Here is a 23,341-nt window from a genome sequence, read left to right on the forward strand (position 1 = left end):
GCTGTTATACTGGATATCATGATGATTATGGATGTATATTTCAGAGATCCAAAGAAGAAGCTGACAATCTCTTATCCTTGTGTCATGCTGAATGTTGATGTTGCAAGAAACAACACCAATGATCAGTACCAGGTTGGAGGGGACACTGGTCCTGTACTCTGCTTGTTTCACTTTCAGATGATTTTTGCATGACTATTAGCCTATTATTATTGTAACCATAAATAAACTAAAAATACTGTTTTCTACTGCATAAAGAAACTATTTTCCTCTTCCATTTTTCAGACGCTCAAGGATCCCATCAATAAGACGTATACAACACACAGTGAATGCTCAATTGAGTTTGAAGTGGATGGACCATATAAGGTGAAGCACAAACACCTAACACACCTTTAAGCAAACTTCAGCCTTCGTTGTGTCATCCCTTTTTGGAACTTTGTGCTGTTTAATAAGGCATGATAACTGTTTTGATTATCTTTTTAATTTTTCTTCCAAGTAGGCAATGATTATTCCCGCTTCCAAGGAAGAAGGTATTCTAATTAAGAAGCGCTATGCTGTTTTCAATGACGATGGTACGCTTGCTGAGCTTAAAGGTTTTGAGATTAAACGTAGAGGTGAGCTAAAGCTCATCAAAGTTTTCCAGGTATTCACTTCATTTGTTGAACACCCAGTTTATTCATTTCTTGCAAGTACAAGATGTTTTTTTCTTCTATATACTTTCTGAGGGACATGGTCTGTGAGGATTCATAAGCTGATCCCAACTTGTTTGGGATTGAGGCCTAGTTGTTGTTGCTTTGTACTTTCTGAATCATTTCTTCCAGTTACTCTGTGTCCATTCACTTGTCACTTATTGTTGTACAAAAGAGAGACCAACATCTGACCTTCATGTTGTTTAAGTTGTTGATTCCAGCTGTTTCCCCATTCAGCGCAGATTCCATTTTCTTTTATTGTTATTTCACATCTGTCCGATTCTAAGGCCTTCTACTGCAGATATTAAAGCCTGCTGTAATAGATCTGTGATCTAGAGCAATGCTAATAATTTCAGTGTGAGGAAATACGGGGACAACTATTTGCTCCGGTTTTAAGATTCAGAACACTTGGAGTAGGCCTGTTTAAATGATACCACCAGTATGTTGGAAAAAACCTCATCCAAAGTGTAGTTTTCTTTTCTTTCTGAAATTCAGAGGAACTTTAAGATATATAATGGGTCAACAATCATTGTTCAGTGTTTGGCAAGATGGAGCAGTAATATGCAGATTATTAGGTTGTGCCTTTCATTGCTTTGTTACTCTTATGCAAGATTTTTTCTAACAGTTTATGAGATAAATATCTTGGTAATTCAACTTATGGAATCCCATACTAATGTACTGTTTTCTGAAACGACGTTTATGTTACACATTTGTAGGGGTAACATATGGTTATCTTGATTTGGAGTAGTTCATATTAAACTTCTTGACCCTGGTCTATATCAGCTACCAGTAGATTTAATGGGTACCACCAATGTATTTCCTTCCATAGTTGACTAAATGTGTTGTTATGACACATCTTATTACGTCTTTTGTTGGATTTTTCTATTCTAGGCGCAGACAGATTCTAATTACTGATCTCTTGTATAGAAGTCCTAAGTTATACACAGTTGGCTAAATCAGTGACTTTAGATGTTGAGAAAAATAATTGAAAGGACTAGTTTGACTTAATTAAGATGCGAGTTAGATTATCTGGGAATATAAGATGCATTTTCTACTGTACTTAAAATTTATGTCTGCTGGTTGTTATATCTAAAATCACGTGATTCTTTCACATTGCCTTGTAGGTTAATATCCTTAGGCATTGGCCTTCCCATTGCTTAGTATTAGATGGATTTACTGGCTGATCTGAACTAGTGAGATTTATTTAGGAGGGTTTTGAGAGAGCTTGATGTGGAAGATGCCCCTGTTTCCCCCCCTTTTGCTTTTGGTTTATCATGGAAGATTGACATGGTGTGCATCTCGTAAATTGAAAATTTCTGTTATCTATAAATAGTGGTTGGTTTGGTCCTGACTTGAGTTGTTGCATCTTGCTTCGCTTGTAACCTTTAAGTTGGTCCTAGCTAATGACTGAGAAAGGAACATCTGGCTATTTTGGATGCACAAATGAATGTTTTATAACACAACTTTTTTGATTTCTCCATTTAAAATAAAGTCTGGTATGAATACTATTTAAAACAAAGTCCTAGGGTCCCATTAGCAATTATGTGGGTTATATGGAGATAGAGAAAGAGGAGAGTGTTTGAAGGGTTTGAACAAGACTTTGTAAAGTTGCAAAATAGTCTTTTGTTTCTAATTTCATTTTGGTGTTTCCATGAGATCCCAATTTGTATAAAAGATTGGGTCTCTCCTTTAGAGAATCGTACTTTGATGTAGGTTCTCTCTTTTGGTATACGGCTTGTATACGGGGTTTCCCCCCCTAATTTTTAATAAAATTATTTACCTTATCAAAAAAAAAAATAAAAAAAATAGTGAGTGAGGAAGTTAAGACCATTTCATCATTACTGTTACTCATATTTTACTCTGGACAAAAGAAGCTACTACGCTTGCCATTATATGTAGCTGGCATTTTTTGAACTGGTTAAAAGATTATTCTTTTCTTTTTGATTATACTTTACTATACCGTGTGAGAGTTGTAGCCACACTCTTGCCTATAAACAGCTAATTCGATCTTGAAGAACCTTTTTATACAGCTCTAATCCTGTGAGATTTTTCTTTGGTATTCCACTGCTTAGCATAATTTGATTATCATAGCTACTATTGCCCATTCACTGATCAACTGAAAGTTTTGGTGGTTACTTGTTTTATCTATTTTATGTTATCATACGAATTGATTCTTGGGTGAAAATGTATTTGCAGGCTGAGCTTTTTGATAAGTTCCTCCATGGATCAACCTTAGAGGAATGCTATTCAGCAGTAGCTGCTGTGGCAGATCGGTGGCTTGACCTGCTTGATGTAAGTGACGATTTATCTAAGCAAACCACTTTGATGTTCTTAATTTTAATCATGCTATGTATAATTACAACTTATGCAAATGCGATCAAAAGTGGCATTTGTCAAAATTTATTATAGTTGCAGTTATAAGTCTACTGTTTCTCCAGAATCAAGGCCAAGATATTGCAGACAGCGAGTTGCTTGGGTATATATCTGAATCAAGCACAATGAGCAAGTCTCTAGCTGATTATGGTGCACAAAAGTCATGTGCAGTAACTACAGCTAAACGGCTTGCTGATTTTCTGGGGGATGCAATGGTCAAAGATAAAGGATTGCTTTGTCAATATATTGTTGCATGTGAGCCAAAGGTATACCTGTTTCAGCTTGGTTTGGTAGTTCCCCCCTGTATTCAGAGTTATCAGCTTGTGTCTCCTGATCAATTCAATAAAGATTTTTCCATGACTATTTATTTAGTGTTGGATTTTACTTTAACCATAGTATCATGAAGGAAAATGGAGACACATCCAAGAAGTTGGTCCGAAAGCTGAGGGGAAATCAGAAAGGGCTGCTTCAAAATGCTCTTTGACAAAGATGGAGTTATTTGTTCTTAGCTGCATAATTCTTATCTCATTTGGATGAAGTTCTGTTAAGATGTCTCTAACTTCCAAAATAGTTCTTTTGGACAAGTCTTGGTCAATTCTGAGAATATTAATCCTCATCTTGGCCAGGAAATATGCTATGCTATACCCCTTCCAAAACCCCTAAAAGTTCTTGCCCTCAGTGTTCCGCTGGACACAGATATCCGGTTTTTACTTCTTTCGGTACTGATCTATAAATTTTTCATGTTTCTACCTTTGACATCATGAAGCGATTGACTTCATTAACTGCAACTATCGTTATCTGAAGCTGTACTGGTTTATTATAACCTTGAAAGCCGTACTAAGGGCCAAATTACCTGGCCCATATAACTTTTGTGAATCGTTGACATACATTGTTGTTTCAAGAGCATAACTTGCTAAAAGAGTGGATTTCTCTGCGAACATGCATGGCTTGAGCTTATTTACATGCCATTTTGTTATTTTACTTGCTTGCAGACTTTCCTCAACTTTCTTGTGAGCTCCTCTATTGTGCATCATTCACAAACTAGATGTTGTAATACTATTCTCGCCCATTTTATTTTCATAAAATAAATCATTTGGTAGTCACTCAGGTGGTGATGTTTCTTCACTGGATATAAGTTTGTCCCATGTGAATATTGGAGGGAAAGAGGAAGAAAATCTTAAAACTAGGGCCACCGAAGGTCAAATTAGTATAGTTGGTTGTCCTGAAATCTAAAGAAATTATAGAAGGCCAGTTGTTTTCTTTTGGAGGCATTCCTATCATTTCTGTTTAAAAAGATAGTTCCAAGACGCATGCAGTTGTTTCTTCGATTAAGGCTGAACTGGCATTGAAGAGATAGAGTAACTAACCAATAAAATTATTTTTTCTACTCTGGTGTTTCTTACTTTTCATAACCTTGGCTACTATCTTTCTGCAGTTAATTTTACAATTGTCTTATCTGTGCAGGGAACCCCAGTAAGCGAACGTGCTATTCCTGTTGCCATATTTGAAACTAATGCTGGTAAATTTTTGCATTAACTTGCTATTATTTATCTTTTACCTTACATAAAGAGCATTAGTTGCTTATACATTTGGCTCTTCAGAGATCATGAGGTTCTATGTCAAAAAGTGGTGCAAAATATCATCAGAAGTTGGAATACGCTCCATTATTGATTGGTCTTATTACAAGCAACGGCTTGGTTCAGCAATCCAAAAGATTATCACAATTCCTGCTGCAATGCAGAAGGTACATGTTAGCTGTCTAAATTTATGGATTAAGATGCAGTAATTTGCAAATTCCAGTACATGATTCTGGAGCTTTCAGGTTTCAAACCCTGTCCCAAGGGTGGTTCATCCTGATTGGCTGCATAAGAAGGTTCGTGAAAAAGAAGACAAATTTCGCCAACGAAAATTAAATGATATCTTCAGTTCAGTGAACAGAGATGATGCAGTGGCCAGTAAACGTTCTAAAAATCAGCAAAATCTTGAAGACCTGGAAGACTTTAACCAGAGTGGTAAATCGTCTATATTTGGTCCAAGGCCTGTTGTTCATCGTCATGGAGTCAACAAAGAGCATCCAGTAAGCACTAGTGTTCAAGTCGACAGTCAACAGCAAAATGGTCAAGCTAGCAGTCTATGCAAGACGTTACCTTCGCAAGAACTTGCTGCTGTGGAAGATATTGACAGGAATGTGGATTATCATGGATGGCTACAGCAAAAAAAGAGAAAATGGAAAGAGATTCGTGAGGGAAGGAAACGCCAAAGGTATGCTTATCTCTATAAGAAGGAATAATTTTCTAAAATGTAGCATATTTATTACAAACATAGATATATAAAGATCAAGCATGGAAAGTAAGACAACTTTCTATACTGTAAACAAAGGGAAGAACTTGTATTATTCTAATAGGTTAGCAATGTTTCAATACAGTACATTAGGTGCTAACTGAGGAAGGAATTAAAGAAGGGTTCGTACAAATCTGCTACCAAAATATGGCTTTGTACATGACTAAGAGTGAAGTTTATAAACACTCTATAGCACTCCCCCTCAAGCTGTAGCATAGATATTGTGCCCAATAATTATAGTTATTAGATTAGCCTGAACAAGAGATCCCATTGGGCATTAGAATTTAACTTTCATGGGATAGTACTGCTATTTGAGAATGAGAACCAATGGAGTAGTCAGGAGGTAACTCACTACGGTTATTAGTTAATGTTGAATTGTGTGACCATCAGAATTTAACATGGTATTAGAGCAGACACATGGTAGATTGTGATTTTGAATTTTAAAAAAGAACCACCCTTAGAAGTTTCCTCTGCTGATAGCTGATATGATGGAGATGAAGAAATAGAAAGCAGACGCAACCGCCAATCAAAAATACAGTGTCAGTGGAATAATGTTCGCCAGAATAGTGCTCGGATGTGCTCAGAATAGTAAACCAGAATAGTGAACAGTCGTGATATTATAAATAGTCACTAGGAAAGGCACCCAAGGGTGTGACATAGTGGTCCATGAAGTGGGTTGAGAACTCGGCAAAAACACCGGGTGGTTTCATCCCATCTGTCCAAGCCTTGGTAGACAGAGTTACCCGATACCTGTGCTGGTGGGAGATAGCAGGTACCTTGTGGTCAGTCGCAGTGCATGCAAGCTGGCTGCGACACCACAGTTAGAAGAAAAATAGTTACTAGAAAGGATGTAGTGACAAGAATCCAAGTCACAGAAAAACAAAAAGGAAGTAGTAAAGAATTTGATGGGCACTAGGAGCAGGTGACAGAATTTTGACAAACTCCCTGGAGATTACAGAGAGAATTGAAAATATTGTTATTTCTTGATAGTGCTTGGTACCATGAGAACATACCATAAGAATAGAGTACAAATATAACAAAATAACTACATCTATTTATGGGTGGAGGAAACCTCTGCAAATATGAAGGAAGAATGACCTCTATTTATGGGTGGAGGAAACCTCTTAGCTATATCATTCATATCATCACATTTTTCACCCGTCACACCTACTGCAGCTACCTCGTTATCCAAACAATAAGGAATATCACATTGCTGTATAACTTTCATCATTGTTGTCTTGGACTTTAATAAATATTTCCTATTTAAATACTTTTGCACAGATAAATCAGATCAGGTATAACAGATACTCAAATTCAAATATTTCAACATTTCTTTTTCGATCGAACTCTCTGTGGTGCATCATTGCTTGTTCTTCTTCTGATGTGCTTGGTGTTTGTTAGGTTGGATACCTCAAGGACAGTAAACCATGTTAATGGCAGTACTGATTTGTTTCATAGCCTGGTAAACCGCAAACGCCAGGGTAAAACTGGGGTTAATTCCTACTTTGAGCGACATGAATTAGCCCTCACACGAAGTCACTGGCAGGTGATGTTGCTCATATGGTTTTATTGGGCATTCTGCTGAATTCATTTCTTCCATTGGTGCTTATGTAATCAGTCTTTCCTTCAGATAGTTCAGCTTGAACCAAGTTCACAGCATGGCCAATTTTTTGCATGGGTAGTTGTGGAAGGAGTCATGCACAAAATTTCAGTGACTATCCCCAGAGTGTTTTATCTCAACTCCAAAGCTCCTATAACAGAGGATTTTCCTGGAAGACGTGTCAACAAGATTCTTCCTCACGGACGCCATAGCTACAATTTAATTGAGGTACATTGATCATTATAAGTTCTGATCGTATTTTAATGCGTCCGATGCAAAGATTTTAGGTTCCGTCACTACACAGTTTCTATTCTTCCTTAGGTCATTATTGATGAGGATCAATTCAAGTCAGAGAGCAAAAAGCTAGCAGCTCACCTTGCTGATCCAGAAGTGGAGGTCAGCATTCCTTTCGCCTAATTTCTTTATTGTTCATAAACCTGAACATGCCTGCGTGCATGTGCTTCACTCATAAATGGAAATTACAAATGTAAACAAAAGTTTACTTTTGACGTCAAGTTCCTTTATGTGATCTGTCAACGTGTTTCCCTTCTGTCTTCCTTAAAGAAATTGAATCAATTGTATGATAAGTGTACTGTTAATAATAATGGTTTTAATTTTCCAATTGCACATACATGTTTTTCTCTGTTAGGATGTCTAGAATATTCCATTCATGATGTTTCTTTTGCCATTCTATATTCAAAAACTTGAAATCTGTAGCTTGATATTTTGTTATGTATGACATAGTTTTATTTCATAATTGTTTGATATTGGTCTTGCTCTGTTATTAAGAGGATGTGCTGAAAAATGGAATATAATGAATTGACAAACATGAGTGTGGGTATAAATCCAACTCAAGTTATTTAGCCAAATTTTAGATCGGTAAACTTGACACTTCATACTTTTTTTTTCTTGAATCTCCTGAAAAAATGTTTAACTGCAAGGCAGTCAGATTACATGACCTGTAGAATGGATTAAGAAACTTAAAGGGGAAAATATTAATATGAAAGCTAAGAAAATATTCCTAAATCCAAGTGCATTTGTACTTTCTTGTCGGATTAAGTACTGTGCTAAGTATGAAAGCTAAGACAACATTCCTTCCTTAGCTCTTTACACTCACTGTAAAGTACTTACCATTTTGGATATACTTTCACCAGCTGTCTTTTTGCTGGTTTACAGTACTGGCATTATCTATCAAAAAAAGAACTGTCACAAATATGTGTTATTTTGGTACAGTATGGCCCTTATTAAAAATTGGTACAATATGGTCTCAACATTTTTTTTTCTCTCGATACCAATTTATTTCTATAAAATTGGTTTTAAATATGAAAAAATCATAGATCTCAAGAACATAAATCATAATTTATCAATTTATGATATCAAAAGTCTTCCACATTCATCAACCCCCCCAAAACACACACACACACACACCAACAAAAAAAAAAAAAAAGAAAGAAAGAAAGATATAAAGTCTTCCGTTACTCTGCACTGGGTTTGTGAATAGTGTATGCCAACAAAATTACAACAAAAAAAAAAAAATCCAACAAAATTATAGTTTAGAAATTTTTCGTTACATGGGTTAAAAGTAATAATAAAATGAAAGTAAAAGATCTGTTAACACATTACAGTTATCAGTTTTAAAAAAAATCTGTTAACTCATATTTTTTTGACCAAAACCATTAAATTTTCCCACCAAAACCAACGAAAGCTTATCAAAGCAAAGAATGAAAACTTCCAAGTTTCATTTTCCTTTAGCAGAGCCTTTCTTTTTTGATGAAGTTTTCCTTTACCTGAGCCTTCTCTAGACTTTAATATCTATGGTCTGTTTGGTCCGAATAGAGCACCGGCATTCACCTGACCAATAAATAGCTTAGCTGTTGGCTGTTGAGATAGGATGATATTACCAGCTTAATTTTTCTCAAAAAGTTCTTTCTCAAAGAAAATGACATTACCAGCTTAATTATTTTACGTTTTATGGAAAACATGTCCTTTTATCTTCTGTTCTTCCTATTTCTCAAATTTCCTTTTTCTAAATGAGGAGAATATTCCATGTAAATTATATTTACTTGTAACATAATTTTAAGTTGGTACTAGATGAGGAACATAATTTGTTGTTGTACTAGACGAGGACCATTTGTTGTTACTACTTGTTCTCTTCTTCTTTATTTTTAGCATGGCTTCTCCACTACTGTATTTCCTTTCTATACTTGATTTTGATATGCTTTACTTAAGCCGAGGGTCTATCGGAAACAACCTCTCTACCTTCACAAGGTAGGGGTAAGGCTGTGTACACACAGTCACCACCCTCCCCAGACTCCACTTGTGGGATTACACTGGGTGTGCTGTTTTTTTGTTGTCTGTACTAGATGAGGACCATGAATAACAGCAGCGCAATACTTTATGAATCTGACAAGAGAGACAGTTATTTCATGAACAAAAGATGCTCTCAATATAAAATGGTGGATCTTCCCCTTGTTAATGGCAATCATAATACCTGAGAAGTAATTCCTAAAGTGTAGAGGATTTACTCCCAGTTTCAATCATAGAGCAAGTGTCGGGTTCACTAAAATAGATATTTTCCCTATGCACTCCTGTCATTCAGCAAGATATATGCATGTTAGTTTTTTTTATGTTTCATAGTTCTGGTTTGCATGGTTGTGATCTCATATTTTTACTGAAAAAGAATATATCTCTTTAACTCTTACTCGTCTGCTTAAATGTTGGACGTCTGTCTATAAATGCTGCAATATGGCTTACGAGATTATTTGATCAGGGAATATATGAAACAAAGGTTCCATTAGAGTTCAGTGCTATTCTCCAGACGGGTTGTGTTTGTAAAGTTGATAAAGCAGCTAAGAAAAGGAATCCACAAGATGGTTGGAGTTTGAATGAGCTGCATATGAAGACAACAACCGAGTGCTCGTATTTGGATCAGTCAATAGCTTTCTTCTACATATATCATAGGTAAGTTTGGACCCCTTTGATTCTAGTATATACCTGCTAAAAGTTAAAGCTAGATTTTCCATTCCAAGTTTGATAGGTTATGTTCTATGATGAATCATGATATATTCTTGCAACCCTGCTTCGAATTCTTTTTCTTTTGAGCCAAGGGTATTGGAAACAGCATTCCTACCCCATCAAGGTAGGGGTAAGGTCTGCGTACCCAGACCCCAGTTGTGGTATTATACTGAGTATGTTGTTGATGTTGATGATGAATCATGATATATTATGTTTAGTTCAACAACAACATACCCAGTGTAATACAACAACATCATGATATATTATATTTAGTTCAACGTGCATGGTAAATACTTGTCCTGTATAGGAAACATGTTGGTCAGTGACACTGTATTATGAGGATACATATAAGAGTTTTGTTTCATCAAACAAATATTTGAATATATTCTTACTTGACTATGAAAGATTCTTCCCATGTATTAAAAGATCCTCTATCTTCTGATAGTTAAAGTGGCCTGGTTCCAAATCCCAAATTCTGAAGTAGTCCTATAACTCTCAAACTTACACTAACATGACCCGTGGTCAACTGTTGGGTACTCTATAGACATGATTACCCATCAATTACCAGGTAAATCCCATTCACTTGCCAATCCCGGTTCCTTCTAAGAATTACAGCAACCAAAGTTTGAAGTGCTTGCTAATATTCTAAAAATAGCTTGGAAGTTCCAAACCCATTGATGACCTAATTTGTTGTAATACTTGCCTTAGGCAAATCCCACATTGGTTCAGGCGAATCCCACATCGGTTGGAGAGGAGAACGAAGAGTGCTTTATAAGTGCTTGGATACCTCTCCCTTGTAGACGCGTTTTAAAACCGTGAGGGCCTGAGGCTCCAAAGCGGACAATTTCTACATGCGGTGGCCTGAGCTGTTACATTTGTCTTATGTAAATCTAGTTGGTATCCAAAGTTCTTGCCTTACTTTGCTCACTTCTATGTAAATGACTTGGATATTTCTTACGGCTTAGCTGTTTGGCTTATTTCTTAGATTGATTATTCCCATTTCTTAGTCAGATCATATTAGATATTAGGGGATGGGAATTTCAACTTCAAGCTTGAAAATAGAGTTGAATTGCTCTCTCTTTGGTGCAGAGGTAGTGGAATTGTGTTTAATCTGTGTTATTGTAATTTTGTCGCGTCCCGTGTTGGCTCATTTATTTTGTCTCTGAATATTGCTCGGCCTAGTGGGATTTGATATTTCATTTGGTGCAACACATTCTAATTGTTGACCTTATTTTTGTCTTCTCTACTAATCTATCAGAGATGCCTTTTGGGTCCGGGGATGCAATTATGTACATGCCTTTTTCCATTTATCATTGTCCTTTGGCTAGGTGGCACCTACCTCATCGCTAGGAGTTAAATGTAATGGGGTAGCCTATGCTTTTTTCCTGCTGAAAAAAAGAGGAATCCTTGTGCTACAACTCCTCAAATTCATGGCATCTTAGGGGCTGTTTCCGTTTTAAGATTAAGATATTTGAATCGGAATACATATCTAATTATTAAGATATTATCTCAAAGTTTGAATGTTTGATAAGTAAGACCTTTGCTTTCTCAGCATCTGAATGTGTCTAATTTTTCATATTTAAAAGTTAATAAATATAACAGTTACCAGTTTAAAAAAAAGGTTAATAAATATAAAATTCAAATAAAATTGTAATTGAATATTCTGTCAACAAAATGTTTGAGAAAATCTTATTTTAAACTAACCTTGTTTTTATTATATCTGTTCTCTATAAAATGCAAATCAGTTTCAATTGCAAGAGATACTAATCACGACAAAAGCATCAGAAATCGAAGGGACATGAGGCTCAATATTTGATTAAATAAATCTTAATGTTTATATAATATTACAACTTTCACATGATGCTGAAAGGCATAAAATCAAAAAGGAGTAGCAAAGTCGAAACTCAGAAAATATGCTTCTTCCAGCTACTTTTTGGATCTTCCTTTCTTCTTCTATGCAACTCTCTTTTTTAGATGATCTGTGGCTGTGTACCACTCCTATTCCCACCTGTTTGTGGCAGTTGGTCGTATTTATAGGAGAACAGATGAGGAAGGGAAAGTAGAAGTATAGAAAAGAAGAGGAGAGATTGATAATGACAGCAGCAGTGGTGGTGAAAGGTCATCTACCCAAGAATCTTTTTGGGCCATAAAAAATCTGATGAACCAGATTTATGCAGAGCAAATAAGTGGTTGTAAAACGAAAAACTACACTTAATGGGCTTAGATCAGAATGATTCAGATCTAGATCACCTTAAGTGGAAATAGTCATACAAACATGCTCGTAGTAGCCCCTTATTTTCTTACTGAGTTGATTGACAAAGTGTAAAATATAGGGGTGTTTTTTTTTTAATTTGATTGACAAAGTGTTCTTAAATATAGGGGTGTTTTTTTTTTGAAACTAACTGATCCATTAGGCTGTCTGTTGGGCACTGCTTTCAGTTTTCAATATTGGACTTTTGCCTCTGTTCCGGCTGACAAATTTTGATTATTTCCCTTAATTTGATCTTTTATTTTAAACTACATTTGGTAGAATACAAAAGATGTTCAGCCGGTTTTAATTGATTTCACTTACATGAAAGTCTCTAATATGTTTTTTTTTTTTTTTTAAACTGGTACTATTAAGTCTCTAATATGTTTTTTTGGAACTGGTAAACTAGTAAATCTATTAAAAACAGAACTGACACTAAGATGGTGCCAGGGAATTACTATATTGGAAGTCTATAATGTTTAAGGTTTTAGTGGCAATTTTCCAAAAAGACAGCCCAATACCAGTTCTCTCTAAACAAACTGGAAATTAGTTCAACCAAAACCAAATCCAAACACTCACGTTTGCTTTTAGAAAAAAGAAAACAAAACCAATTCTTCCAGAATGTCCTCCCAAAACCAACCAAAAATTGAAGCAAAGCTAAATTCAAACAGAATCAATCCTAGAAGTTCTTGACTCATGTTAGGATTTTACTTTTTTAGCTTCTTAGTTTTCTTTTGTAAAGGGGATTTCAGTACTACCTAAGTACTGGTCTATAATACAAAGTTGTTACCTGTTCACAAAAAAAATAAAAAATAAAAAAAAATTCAAACAGACATGTTTTACATTTTTGGTCCAAAAAGGACCCTTACTCTCCCAAAACTAAACCAAAAACCAGTGGTTTTCTAATCCAAGTGCAACCAAATCAGAGCCTTAACACTTTACTTTGAATAACCAATTCTCGAATTTTTTCATAGGTGTAAGCAAACATATCGGTCATCACTAGCATTGATCAAGTAGTTTGTTAGAACGATAATAATTGTTTAACTTCAATTGCAGGCATGTTGCTTGTGTAATTCGGCGTCGATTTTCGCAGCCAATTTTGCTTCTTCTGGATTTAGTCACACAACTGTTTAAGTTCACATTACAGATTTTGCAAGTTACTGAGACTTAATATGTGATATCTGAATTACATTTCAGCGTGTCCGATGGACGAGCCATTTACGTGGGACATTTTCCTGCATCCAAGGTGGTACATGTTGTGGTTGTTAATCCATTTCAAAACAAGGAATTATCACCACACATTCTTGAAAGACATTTTTATGAAGCTTCCCAGACATTGTCTGGGCAGCCTATCACACAAAAGGAAGGCATTAGTTTCAAGGTAAGGTCATTGTGTCCTCAAAATAGCATTCACTTAGATAATGTTTTGGCTTTGATCTCATTCTCATCCTCTTGTATTTTGGCTCTTGTTTAGGTGGATTACGTCGGGTACATCAAGGACGCTGAGAGGATTCTACAGAGAGCAATTAATGAGCATAGGTTATTTTCCATTATCTTAATCCTCATCTTCTATTTGTTCTTAGTATGCCCTCTTGTCAATCATATAGTTTGAAATTTATTTCTTTCCTTTTTGGTCTGGAGGCTGATAGTATACAATTTCTTTAGCCTAAACAACATTCTGTAGGATCATCTCGTATCCTTAGTGGCCTGCTGGTACATATGTTGAACCATAGCTCACACTATTTATATGCCAGGAAATGTTGACGCACAATAGTGTTTTTGTTAAGAAAATGGACGGTGGGCCTAAGTTGACTCCAAGAGTTAGCTAGGGTGAGGATTGCCAAAACCGTATAAGGTGACAACCAGCCCTTTTCTTAACTAATGTGGGATACTGTAACAGCTGCCGTACGCGCAGGACTGGACATCTAAAGTGTGAATAAGATAATATTGGGGAAGCACATTGGGTCAACCTTGAATAGGGATGGGTGTGGCTCTGATAACATGTTAAGAAAATGGATTGTTGGCCAAACACAAGAACGAAAGCTAGTTCAAAGGTGAGGATTACCTTAAACCATACAAAGAGACAACAATCCATTTCCGCAACCAATATGTGATACTCATAACTTCTTAGCTACTTAACTGGGAGGAATGAATTATTTCTCCTATAATTTTGAACATATTGAATTTGATCAACCTGTATTTGGCTAATACAAGCATTATAGTATCACCCAATTCTTCATTGGTACATGTTTATGAACTTGAGCAGCATCAATAAGAATAGACCACTGTGATTGCATGCGTGATGACAAGTTAAACATCCAGGCTGTCCACACGCACACATCATACATAAAGAGAGAGAGAGAGAGAGAGAGAGAGAGAGAGAGAGAGAGAGAGAGAGAGAGAGGTTGTTTACTTGTAACATGCTATACATTTTTGGATGTTGAGGGAATCTCAAGATTGATGACATATTTTTGGAGTTATCAAATTTATGTTTCTTTTTGTGTTTTCCTATCTTGAAATATTGAACTTGAGCTATCAGGAGTGATTCAGCTTTTTCTAGAACATTTCTCTTTCATATTTAGCCCCATATCATTTGGTAAGTGTTTCATATAAATCTGTTTGTTGACATACAGGAATCATGGACCTGCAGTAGCCATGATTGAGTGCCCTAATGCCCATTTACTGAAGTCTGGCGTACGAGCTTTGCATGATTTTCCTTGCATCAGTATCCCTTGTAATGTTCGGGATAGCCAATATCAGGTCCAACAAGTGATGATAGTACCTGATTAAGGAGCAATTGGTTTGTGTGAAACAATGAAACATTTCTTCTTTTCAGGCACTAGGCTGGCAAAATGTAGCAGCAAAGATTGGAATGCAGCGGTGTGTGACATCCTCCCAGTGGCTAAATGAAAGGATCACTCTCTCAAGATATGCCCATGTAATTTCGTTATTACTCTCTCCTCTCCAGTATAGCCTAATCAAAGAAAGTTCTGAATGTTAAAGTTTCCAATTGCCTCATTTGTAGGTTCCCATAGGGAATTTTGATGTTGATTGGCTCATGCATACAGCAGATATCTTCTTTTCTAGAGCACTTCGTGATCAGCAACAGGTTATCTCATTCATATTGAACTGTACTTCTTTACTTGATGACAGGTTTAATCTTTCTGATGATATAGAGTGCTAATATATCCACCTTCATAAGTAGCTTTTTAATATTTTTTTGTTTCCTATGTTTCTCTCATCTTGCACTTTTGCAAGCAAGAATATTTGTTGTAACTCTCTGCCAACTTAAGTATTTTTCTGTGCGTCATAAATGCATTTTTTAGATATCCTTACATGATCATATAAATCTTTGATTCTCACAGGTCTTGTGGATATCTGATAATGGCATCCCTGACTTGGGAGGCATAAATGATGAAGTATCATCGTTTATGGATGAGGTCAAATTTAACATATCAACTTCTTTTATAATAATATCTGCTTTCTTTATTTCTCTTACTGATTATTCAAGAGAATTTTTAGCCTTCTGACATTTTCCTTGCTCACATTTTAAGCAATCTTGTGTTTTATGAAAGCAGGTCAATCAACCGGTTCTTACTTACCCGGGTGCATATAGAAAAGTCACTGTTGAGCTGAAGGTCTAAACTTCCATCAATTTTCTTTCAGTTGCTTCTTTCCTGTGTATTTCTGGTATAAAGTTCCCAACACACAGGTAATACTATTACAATTTTTACTAAAAAAATCTTCTTATTTCTGATTCTGTGATTAGATTCATCATCTGGCTGTCGACGCTCTGCTGAAAAGCAACCAAGTAAATGAAATGGAAGGAGGCACTCTGTTTGGACTGGACCAGGACCCTATGACGAGTTTTACTAATGAACAGTACTACTCTGATGCAACGACCTCCTGTGCACCTGCATTTCGTGTACTCAAGCAGTTGATTCAGAGGTGCCTTACAGATGCAGTAACATCAGGAAATATATTTGCTGATGCAATGCTGCAACATTTGTACCGATGGCTCTGCAGGTTTGCTTGCTTCTTTCACCTTTGTTCACAATTATATTTGATAGCTAATGCTACATTGTCCTTCTAACTTTTGCAGCCCGCGGTCTAGACTGCATGACCCAGCTCTTCACAATATGCTTCACAAGGTAATTTCTTGAATAACAACTTCTGGGTTGTCTGAAAAGGACATAATGAGTTCTATTAGAAGTCTAGATGCATGATGTGCCTTCTTGTTATTAGTATTGTGACAGTCCTTCCCCAACTCCTAAACAAATACTTTATTGAAACATAAGACATTGATGACATCTATTTCTCTGGAATGTGTCCCAGCATGATAATTCATTCACAAGTGGTTTCCATTTCGTTTTGCACTCATCAAAACTGGTGCTTTAATATTTTCATAATTGGCAGGTTATGCAAAAGATGTTTGCATTGCTTGTGGCTGAACTCCGAAAATTGGGTGCTGCTATTGTGTTTGCCAGCTTCTCAAAAATTATCATTGACACTGGGAAGTCAGATGTATCTGCAGCCAAAGCCTACTGTGATAGTGTTATTAAAAATGTACAAACAAGGTCGGTCTCCTGAATCTGAAGTTTTTTTTTTCCCTCAACAGATTTAATTATTTTTGGATGTCTTCCCTTACTCTTATGTATCTGCAGAGAATTGTTTGAGTGGATTGAACTTGAGCCCTTGCAGTTCTGGCATTCATTGCTTTTCATGGATCAGGTTAGCTGTGGCAGTTGGCTTTATTTGTTCTTGTTATTAACATTTTAGCTTTCTGTTCTGTCGTTTCCTTATCCTTTTGTTGTGTATAAGTTAATGCTGATACATGCATTGAGAATTTTAGATAGGAGACGATCATGTTCTGAGTCTCTAGCTGTATACTAGTTGTTACATTTTTCTTAGAATCATTAATTTCCCTGAATCCCTGCTTTTGAGTTCGCGTTGATGAATTTGTTGCCCACTAGATATCTCTTGCAGTCTCTCGGAAACAGCCATCCTACCTTGGTAGGAGTAAGGTCTGCGTACATTCTACCCTCCCCAGACCCCACGATGTGGGATTTCACTGGGTTGTTGTTGTTGTTGTTGTAGATATCTCTTGCAGTAGTTTCCCCTAGCCAGCCTTCTTTGTGCTGGGAAATAACTTGGTACTCCCTCAGTCCCAATTTTTGTGGCACCATTTCCTTTTTAGTCTGTCCCAAAAAGAATGTCACCTTTAATTAGAAACAATTTAACTTTAAAATTCCCCTTTTAACTTTAATGAAATGATTTATAGCCACACAATTGTCTAAGATTTGTTTTAGACCACACATTTCAAAAGTCAACCTTTCTTTCTTAAACTTTGTGTCAAGTCAAAGGGTGCCACATAAATTGGGACGGAGGGAGTATTATCTTTTCAACCCACATGAATGTTAGATATGATGGCCTAAGTTAATCTAAATGAAATTGCAAATGCATCAAATCAGTAGGTCGAATCCATTTGTAAATAATATAGAAAAAAATTGGATATCTTGCCTCATGGAGTATTCTATTATTCTGAGATGTTCTTTCTATCCTCATTTATTTAATTTCCGTCTTACAACTTTCCTTTTATGATAGTACAATTATGGCGGAATTCAAGCTAGACTTAGTGATGGGCCTTTAGAAGCTAACTCAGAACCAGGTGAAGAAAGTGTGTGTGGTGAACCTCAAGTCGACATTGTGTCAAGCTGGAACATTGCAGAAAATTTACCGAAGGCAACTCAGGTATTTCCCCCAGCTCATAAATCTGACGAGTTCTTTTTCTTTGCTCCCAGGCACATTCCCCAAGACTTTTCTCTTTCCTACTTCCTAGGAAGGAGGAACACCCCTTTCCCGGCAGCTTTTCAGCCGGAAATAGCGCTTTCTTTCCTTTGCCTTCCCTGAGCTAACACCTTCTGTGATAGTTTTATTCCTTTTCTTTCTTATCCTACAGTCAGATCAGCTTTCTTTGTCCAATGGAGGAAAATAGGATTTATTTCAATGCAGGCTTCAAATCCTTTGACATCACCAGATGGTCGGTCAGTTGGCAGAGACACCTGGTTTGAATGGGTTGAGAGAAGTCCTAACATGATGAGAAGATCAACTATGAGTATGACGGGTATGAGATGGGTATGCTCTATTCTAAAAGAAGGCTCCAAGGATGGCAAAAATGTGATCAGAAGGTGGAAATCCAAGGAGAACTTATCTGAAATCTTTTGTACGAGGAAAGCAAATGAGCATGGAAGATATATGAGCATTCTCTTGCTGCATGGAATGGACAGATCAATCATTATAATCCCAGAACTGGCTTTAAATGCAGGTTGGATAGAGATAGCATTGAAGATAGAAAGGTTCATTCAATGCCCCAACCAACTGAAGATTGCAGAACCACCCAGATTCACCAACAAAGAATACCCTTATGTCAGAGCAGTAAGGGAGAGTAAATGGCATTCTAATACTCTTCGAGAATCGACAGTCACTTCCAACAAAGGAGAAATATGTATCTCAGAGTCTCCTGGGGTTAGGGACACTGGAATCTTTAAGAGATGCATCGTCAGATCTTTTTCTGAAGGAGAAACAGAGGTTCCCACTCTACCGGACATCAGAAGGTGGGTTGTGGTTACATGGAAAGCGGTTTTTGGGATAAATATCCACGAGATGGCCAACAATATGTTCCTATTTGAGTTCCCCAACAGGAACATGGCTGAACATGTCATTCAGAAAGAATGGAGGTGGAAGAAGACTAAATTGAAGCTCCAGTGGTGGAACCCAACAGTTGGATGCGCACCATCGAATCAAGTCCCAAAAACCACATGGATCAGAGCACTTGGGGTACCTCTCCAACTATGGTCCCAAAGGGTTTTCACTGAAATTGGGAATAACTACGGTGGATGGGTCTCTATTGAAGAAGAGACTGATCTAAAAAATCATATGAAGTGGGCGAGAATTCAAATTTCAGGTGACGGTCGGAATTGCTCGAGCGAAGTTACTATAGAAAGAGATGGCATCAAATTCTATATTCCGATATGGGTGGAGCAGAGTGTTTGATTTGAAATTGCTTTGCCGGCGAATGGAAAAAGGTTGCTGGAATCTGACAAGCCCATCGAAGAAACCAGTGATCTGATCTGAAGAAGGACTCGGTCCAGCAGTTAAAAGCAAAGTCCAATTCAGAAAAAGGACAGAAGAGCAGGCCTATCATTGCTAATACACAGTGGGATCACATGGGGTATGCAGATACAGCTGGAATATTTTTAAATAAAGGTCTGGGGCCACGTGACAGGGAGATGGCCTTTCCTTTACACTCTTCTTATTATTATTTGGGCCACCACAGAACTAGGCCCAAAAATAATAAATGGTCTGGGCTTGATGGTGCAACACATGTTATTTTTAATGACATTAATGGGCTGCAGACTGAAAACAAGTTTGATCCTTTATCTGTAGAAACTATAATTTCCCAGTCGATTTCTTCAGAACCAGTAGCACCGACACTTGAAGCTATTTCAATTCATGAAGAAACAGTAAGCTATGGGGGAAAAGACTCAGACATAGGCGTAGAAGACTTGCAGATGAAGAAAACTATTGAGAATATAGTGGTGAACCTTATTGCAGATAATTCTGAGATAGAGAAGTAAGCACAAAAAGATCAGCTTGCCACAGTGATCAGGCAAGTTAATTCAGAAATTGAAGAATGGGTATTAGAAGATGCAGAACCTATTCAACAAGACATGAGTTTAATGTTGCATAAGGAGGAGATGAATACTACATGGGTGAAGCAAAACATTATTAAACTGGGGAAAATTTTTGGGGCTGATTTCAAGGGGCATGAGGAGGAAGCAGTGGAACTACTGATGCAAATAGACAGCAGTAGACATGCCAGAAAATTGGAGGCAATGTCTGTGCCAAAGAGGACTAGATTCAAGGGGACTCAGGAGCTCAAGAGACTTATTTCTTTTGATGTAAAGTACAAGAGTGATGGGAAGAGAGATAAGGGGGAAGGAGGAAGCCGATCTACATGAAGTTAAAACTGGTGTCATGGAATGTAAGGGGGCTGAACAATGGGGACAAGAGAAGATTTGTGAAGAGCCTTATACAAAACTGGTATGCCCGATATCATATGTTTACAAGAATCTAAACTGGAAGGGGAGGTTAAAGAGATTATCAAAGATCTTTGGGGAGGTAGATGAGTAAAATTTGCTTGTCTAGAGGCTAGTGGCATTAGATGGGGAATTTTGATGTTATGGGACAGTAGAGTGTGGAAAGGGGAGACTTTAGAGATTGGTGCATATACTTTATCTTGCAAGTTTGTGGCACACCTTCAAGATTTGAAGTGTTATATAACTGGAGTATATGCCCCAAACAGCAGAGCAGAGAGGAAACATGTGTGGGATGAAATTGGGGCAGTTCGGGGTCTAATGGAGGGGCCTTGGGCTGTCTGTGGTGATTTTAATGTTACAAGATTTCCTTCTGAAAAAATGAATTGCAGAAGAAGAACCCCTGCCATGGAAGAATTCTCAGATTTTATAGAAGATATGGAATTGTTAGATCCCCAGCTGAAAGGAGGGTGCTACACATGGTACAAGGGTGACAATTGTAGAATAGCATCCAGAATTGATAGGGTGTTAATTTCTAAAGAATGGGATGACAAGTTCAGAAATATCAAGCAGTCACTGTTGCAAAGACTGGAATCTGATCAGTTTCTAGTCTCACTTCAGTGTGGAGTGTGGGAATACAACAAGTCTTCAAATTTGAAAACTGGTGGTTGAACACTGAAGGGTTTGTGGAAAGAATCAGGGATTTTTTTGTCTTCGAAGGCAAACCTGATTACATTATGGCTTGCAAGTTCAAAGCTTTAAAAGCCAAGCTGAAAGAATGGAGTAGAACAAGCCAGGGAAACTTGGGATCACAAAAAACATAGATTTTGAGTCAACTAGCAACTCTAGATGTTGTCTTGGAGAATAGAGTGTTGACAGAAGATGAATCAATACTGAAAGCATCGCTGTTAATGGATTATGAGGAGTATTTAAAAAATGAGGAAATAGCTTGGAGGCAAAGATCAAGGGCTCTCTGGCTCAAAGAAGGGGATAGGAACACCAGCTTCTTTCATAAGGTGGCCAGTGCACATAAGAGAAGCAACAACATTGATCAATTGATGATTCAAGAAGAAACTGTGGAGGATCCAGCAAGAATTAAGGGGGAAATTATTGATTTCTATGAGAGATTGTACACTGAATCAATTGGTTGGAGACCTTCATGCAATCTTATCAACTGTCCAGTGATCAATGAGGAAGAAAAAGCTGCTTTACAGGTAGAATTTGATGAACAAGAGGTGTTTTCATGTCTGAAAATGTGTGCCATGGACAAAGCTCCTGGCCCTGATGGGTACACAATGGGTTTTTTGATCAAATGTTGGGAAATTTTGAAGCTAGATATCATGGCCACTTTTAACAACTTTCACTTTCAGGGAGTTTTTGAGAAAAGCTACAATGCAACTTACATAGCCCTAATCCCAAAGAAAACAGGCGCCAAGGAGCTGAGAGATTTCAGATCCATCAGTCTTATAGGTAGTGTCTATAAGCTAATTTCTAAGGTGTTAACATAAAGATTGAAAAGAGTTATAGGCAAGCTGGTGGATGTTCAACAGATGACATTCATTAAAGATAGACAAATAATGGATGCAATTCTAATTGCCAATGAAGCAGTGGACTCAAGAATCAAACAAGCAAGCCAGGAATCTTATGCAAATTAGACATTGAAAAGGCATATGATCATGTCAACTGGAAATTTTTGCTGAAGGTGCTCTCATGTATGGGTTTTGGAGAAAAATGGATCAAGTGGATTAGATTCTGCATTTCAACTGTCAGTTTCTCAGTTCTTATCAATGACTCTCCTGAAGGTTTTTTCCCCGCACATAGAGGGTTGAGACAGGGGGATCCTTTGTCTCCTTTTTTGTTTATACTGCTCATGGAGGGCTTGAATAACATGATCAAAGTGGCAAGAACAAATGACTGGATCAAAGGTTTTGAGGTTGCCACAAGTGCAAATGTACCATATACCAATTAATGGTGTGAATAATATGGAGGAATTGACCAGGATTTTAGGTGGAGAAGTAGGGGAATTGCCAACTACTTACTTGGGTATGCCTTTAGGAGCCAAATCAAAGTCCTTGAATATCTGGAACCCTGTGATTGAAAAATGTGAGAAGAAGCTATCCAGGTGGAAGTCACAATATATATCTCTAGGGGGCAGAGTCACACTTATAAATTCAGTTCTGGATGCACTCCCTACCTATATGATGTCTGTATTTCCCATCCCTGTTGGAGTGATTGAAAGACTAGACAATATCAGGAGGGAATTTCTCTGGAAGGGTGATCAAGATAAAAAGGTTTTCCATTTAGTCAAGTGGGATAATGTTCTACTGGAGAAGAAGCAGGGAGGACTAGGTATCAGGAATTTAAAGCTGCAGAGCAAAGCTTTAAGACTTAAATGGTTATGGAGGTACTCACATACACCTCAACCATACTGGGGAAGAATGATCAAAGCAAAATATGGGGAAGAAAACAAGTGGATGACCAAGGAGGTGCACACTCCTTATGGTGTCAGTCTGTGGAGATCCATCAGAGCTCTTTGGCCTTTCATGTGGAACCATTCCACCATTAAGGTGAGTAACGGTCACAAAACTTCTTTTTGGGAGGACAAATGGTTGGGAAACACTAGTCTAAAGGAATTATTTCCTGTCATTCATGGGCTGGCAGTAAACCAACACAAGAAAGTAGCTGAGATATGGGACAATCATGGATGGAACCTTCAGTTCAGGAGAAACTTCAATGACTGGGAAATCAACACATTGACAGAGTTTTTTAGGCTACTAGAAGAGTTTAAAGGCACACAAGAAGGAGCAGATAAATTGTGGTGGAAAGAAGACAGCAAAGGCATTTACAAAGTGAGCACAACATACAAATTTTTGAACCAGAGTAACCAGCAGGTGCAACTTTGGCCTTAGGAATATCATCCTAATGAAAGCCTGATTCTTCTCTTATCAGCGTTTTAACCGAAAGAACTTGCGCAATTCATGCC

At 37.2% G+C, this 23,341-nt stretch overlaps 1 protein-coding gene across 2 annotated transcripts in view; it reads left to right on the plus strand.

Annotated features, from left to right (window-relative positions):
- The window catches only part of LOC132600566 (DNA polymerase epsilon catalytic subunit A-like), a 50,587-nt gene that overhangs the window by 23,200 nt on the left and 4,046 nt on the right, over window positions 1–23,341 (plus strand). For both annotated transcript variants that reach the window (XM_060313826.1, XM_060313827.1), the window contains 24 exons: window positions 45–132; window positions 283–363; window positions 497–640; window positions 2,883–2,978; window positions 3,125–3,325; window positions 4,524–4,578; window positions 4,661–4,803; window positions 4,882–5,321; window positions 6,801–6,945; window positions 7,030–7,227; window positions 7,321–7,395; window positions 9,770–9,960; window positions 13,460–13,643; window positions 13,737–13,801; window positions 14,896–15,022; window positions 15,099–15,200; window positions 15,288–15,371; window positions 15,628–15,702; window positions 15,841–15,900; window positions 16,032–16,288; window positions 16,365–16,413; window positions 16,679–16,839; window positions 16,927–16,993; window positions 17,867–18,013. In XM_060313826.1, the coding sequence (XP_060169809.1) occupies window positions 45–132; window positions 283–363; window positions 497–640; window positions 2,883–2,978; window positions 3,125–3,325; window positions 4,524–4,578; window positions 4,661–4,803; window positions 4,882–5,321; window positions 6,801–6,945; window positions 7,030–7,227; window positions 7,321–7,395; window positions 9,770–9,960; window positions 13,460–13,643; window positions 13,737–13,801; window positions 14,896–15,022; window positions 15,099–15,200; window positions 15,288–15,371; window positions 15,628–15,702; window positions 15,841–15,900; window positions 16,032–16,288; window positions 16,365–16,413; window positions 16,679–16,839; window positions 16,927–16,993; window positions 17,867–18,013 (3,235 nt within the window). The remainder of the gene's footprint in view (window positions 1–44; window positions 133–282; window positions 364–496; window positions 641–2,882; window positions 2,979–3,124; window positions 3,326–4,523; window positions 4,579–4,660; window positions 4,804–4,881; window positions 5,322–6,800; window positions 6,946–7,029; window positions 7,228–7,320; window positions 7,396–9,769; window positions 9,961–13,459; window positions 13,644–13,736; window positions 13,802–14,895; window positions 15,023–15,098; window positions 15,201–15,287; window positions 15,372–15,627; window positions 15,703–15,840; window positions 15,901–16,031; window positions 16,289–16,364; window positions 16,414–16,678; window positions 16,840–16,926; window positions 16,994–17,866; window positions 18,014–23,341) is intronic.

This window comes from Lycium barbarum, chromosome 6 (genome assembly GCF_019175385.1).
Source record: "Lycium barbarum isolate Lr01 chromosome 6, ASM1917538v2, whole genome shotgun sequence".
NCBI classification, from domain to species: domain Eukaryota; kingdom Viridiplantae; phylum Streptophyta; class Magnoliopsida; order Solanales; family Solanaceae; genus Lycium; species Lycium barbarum.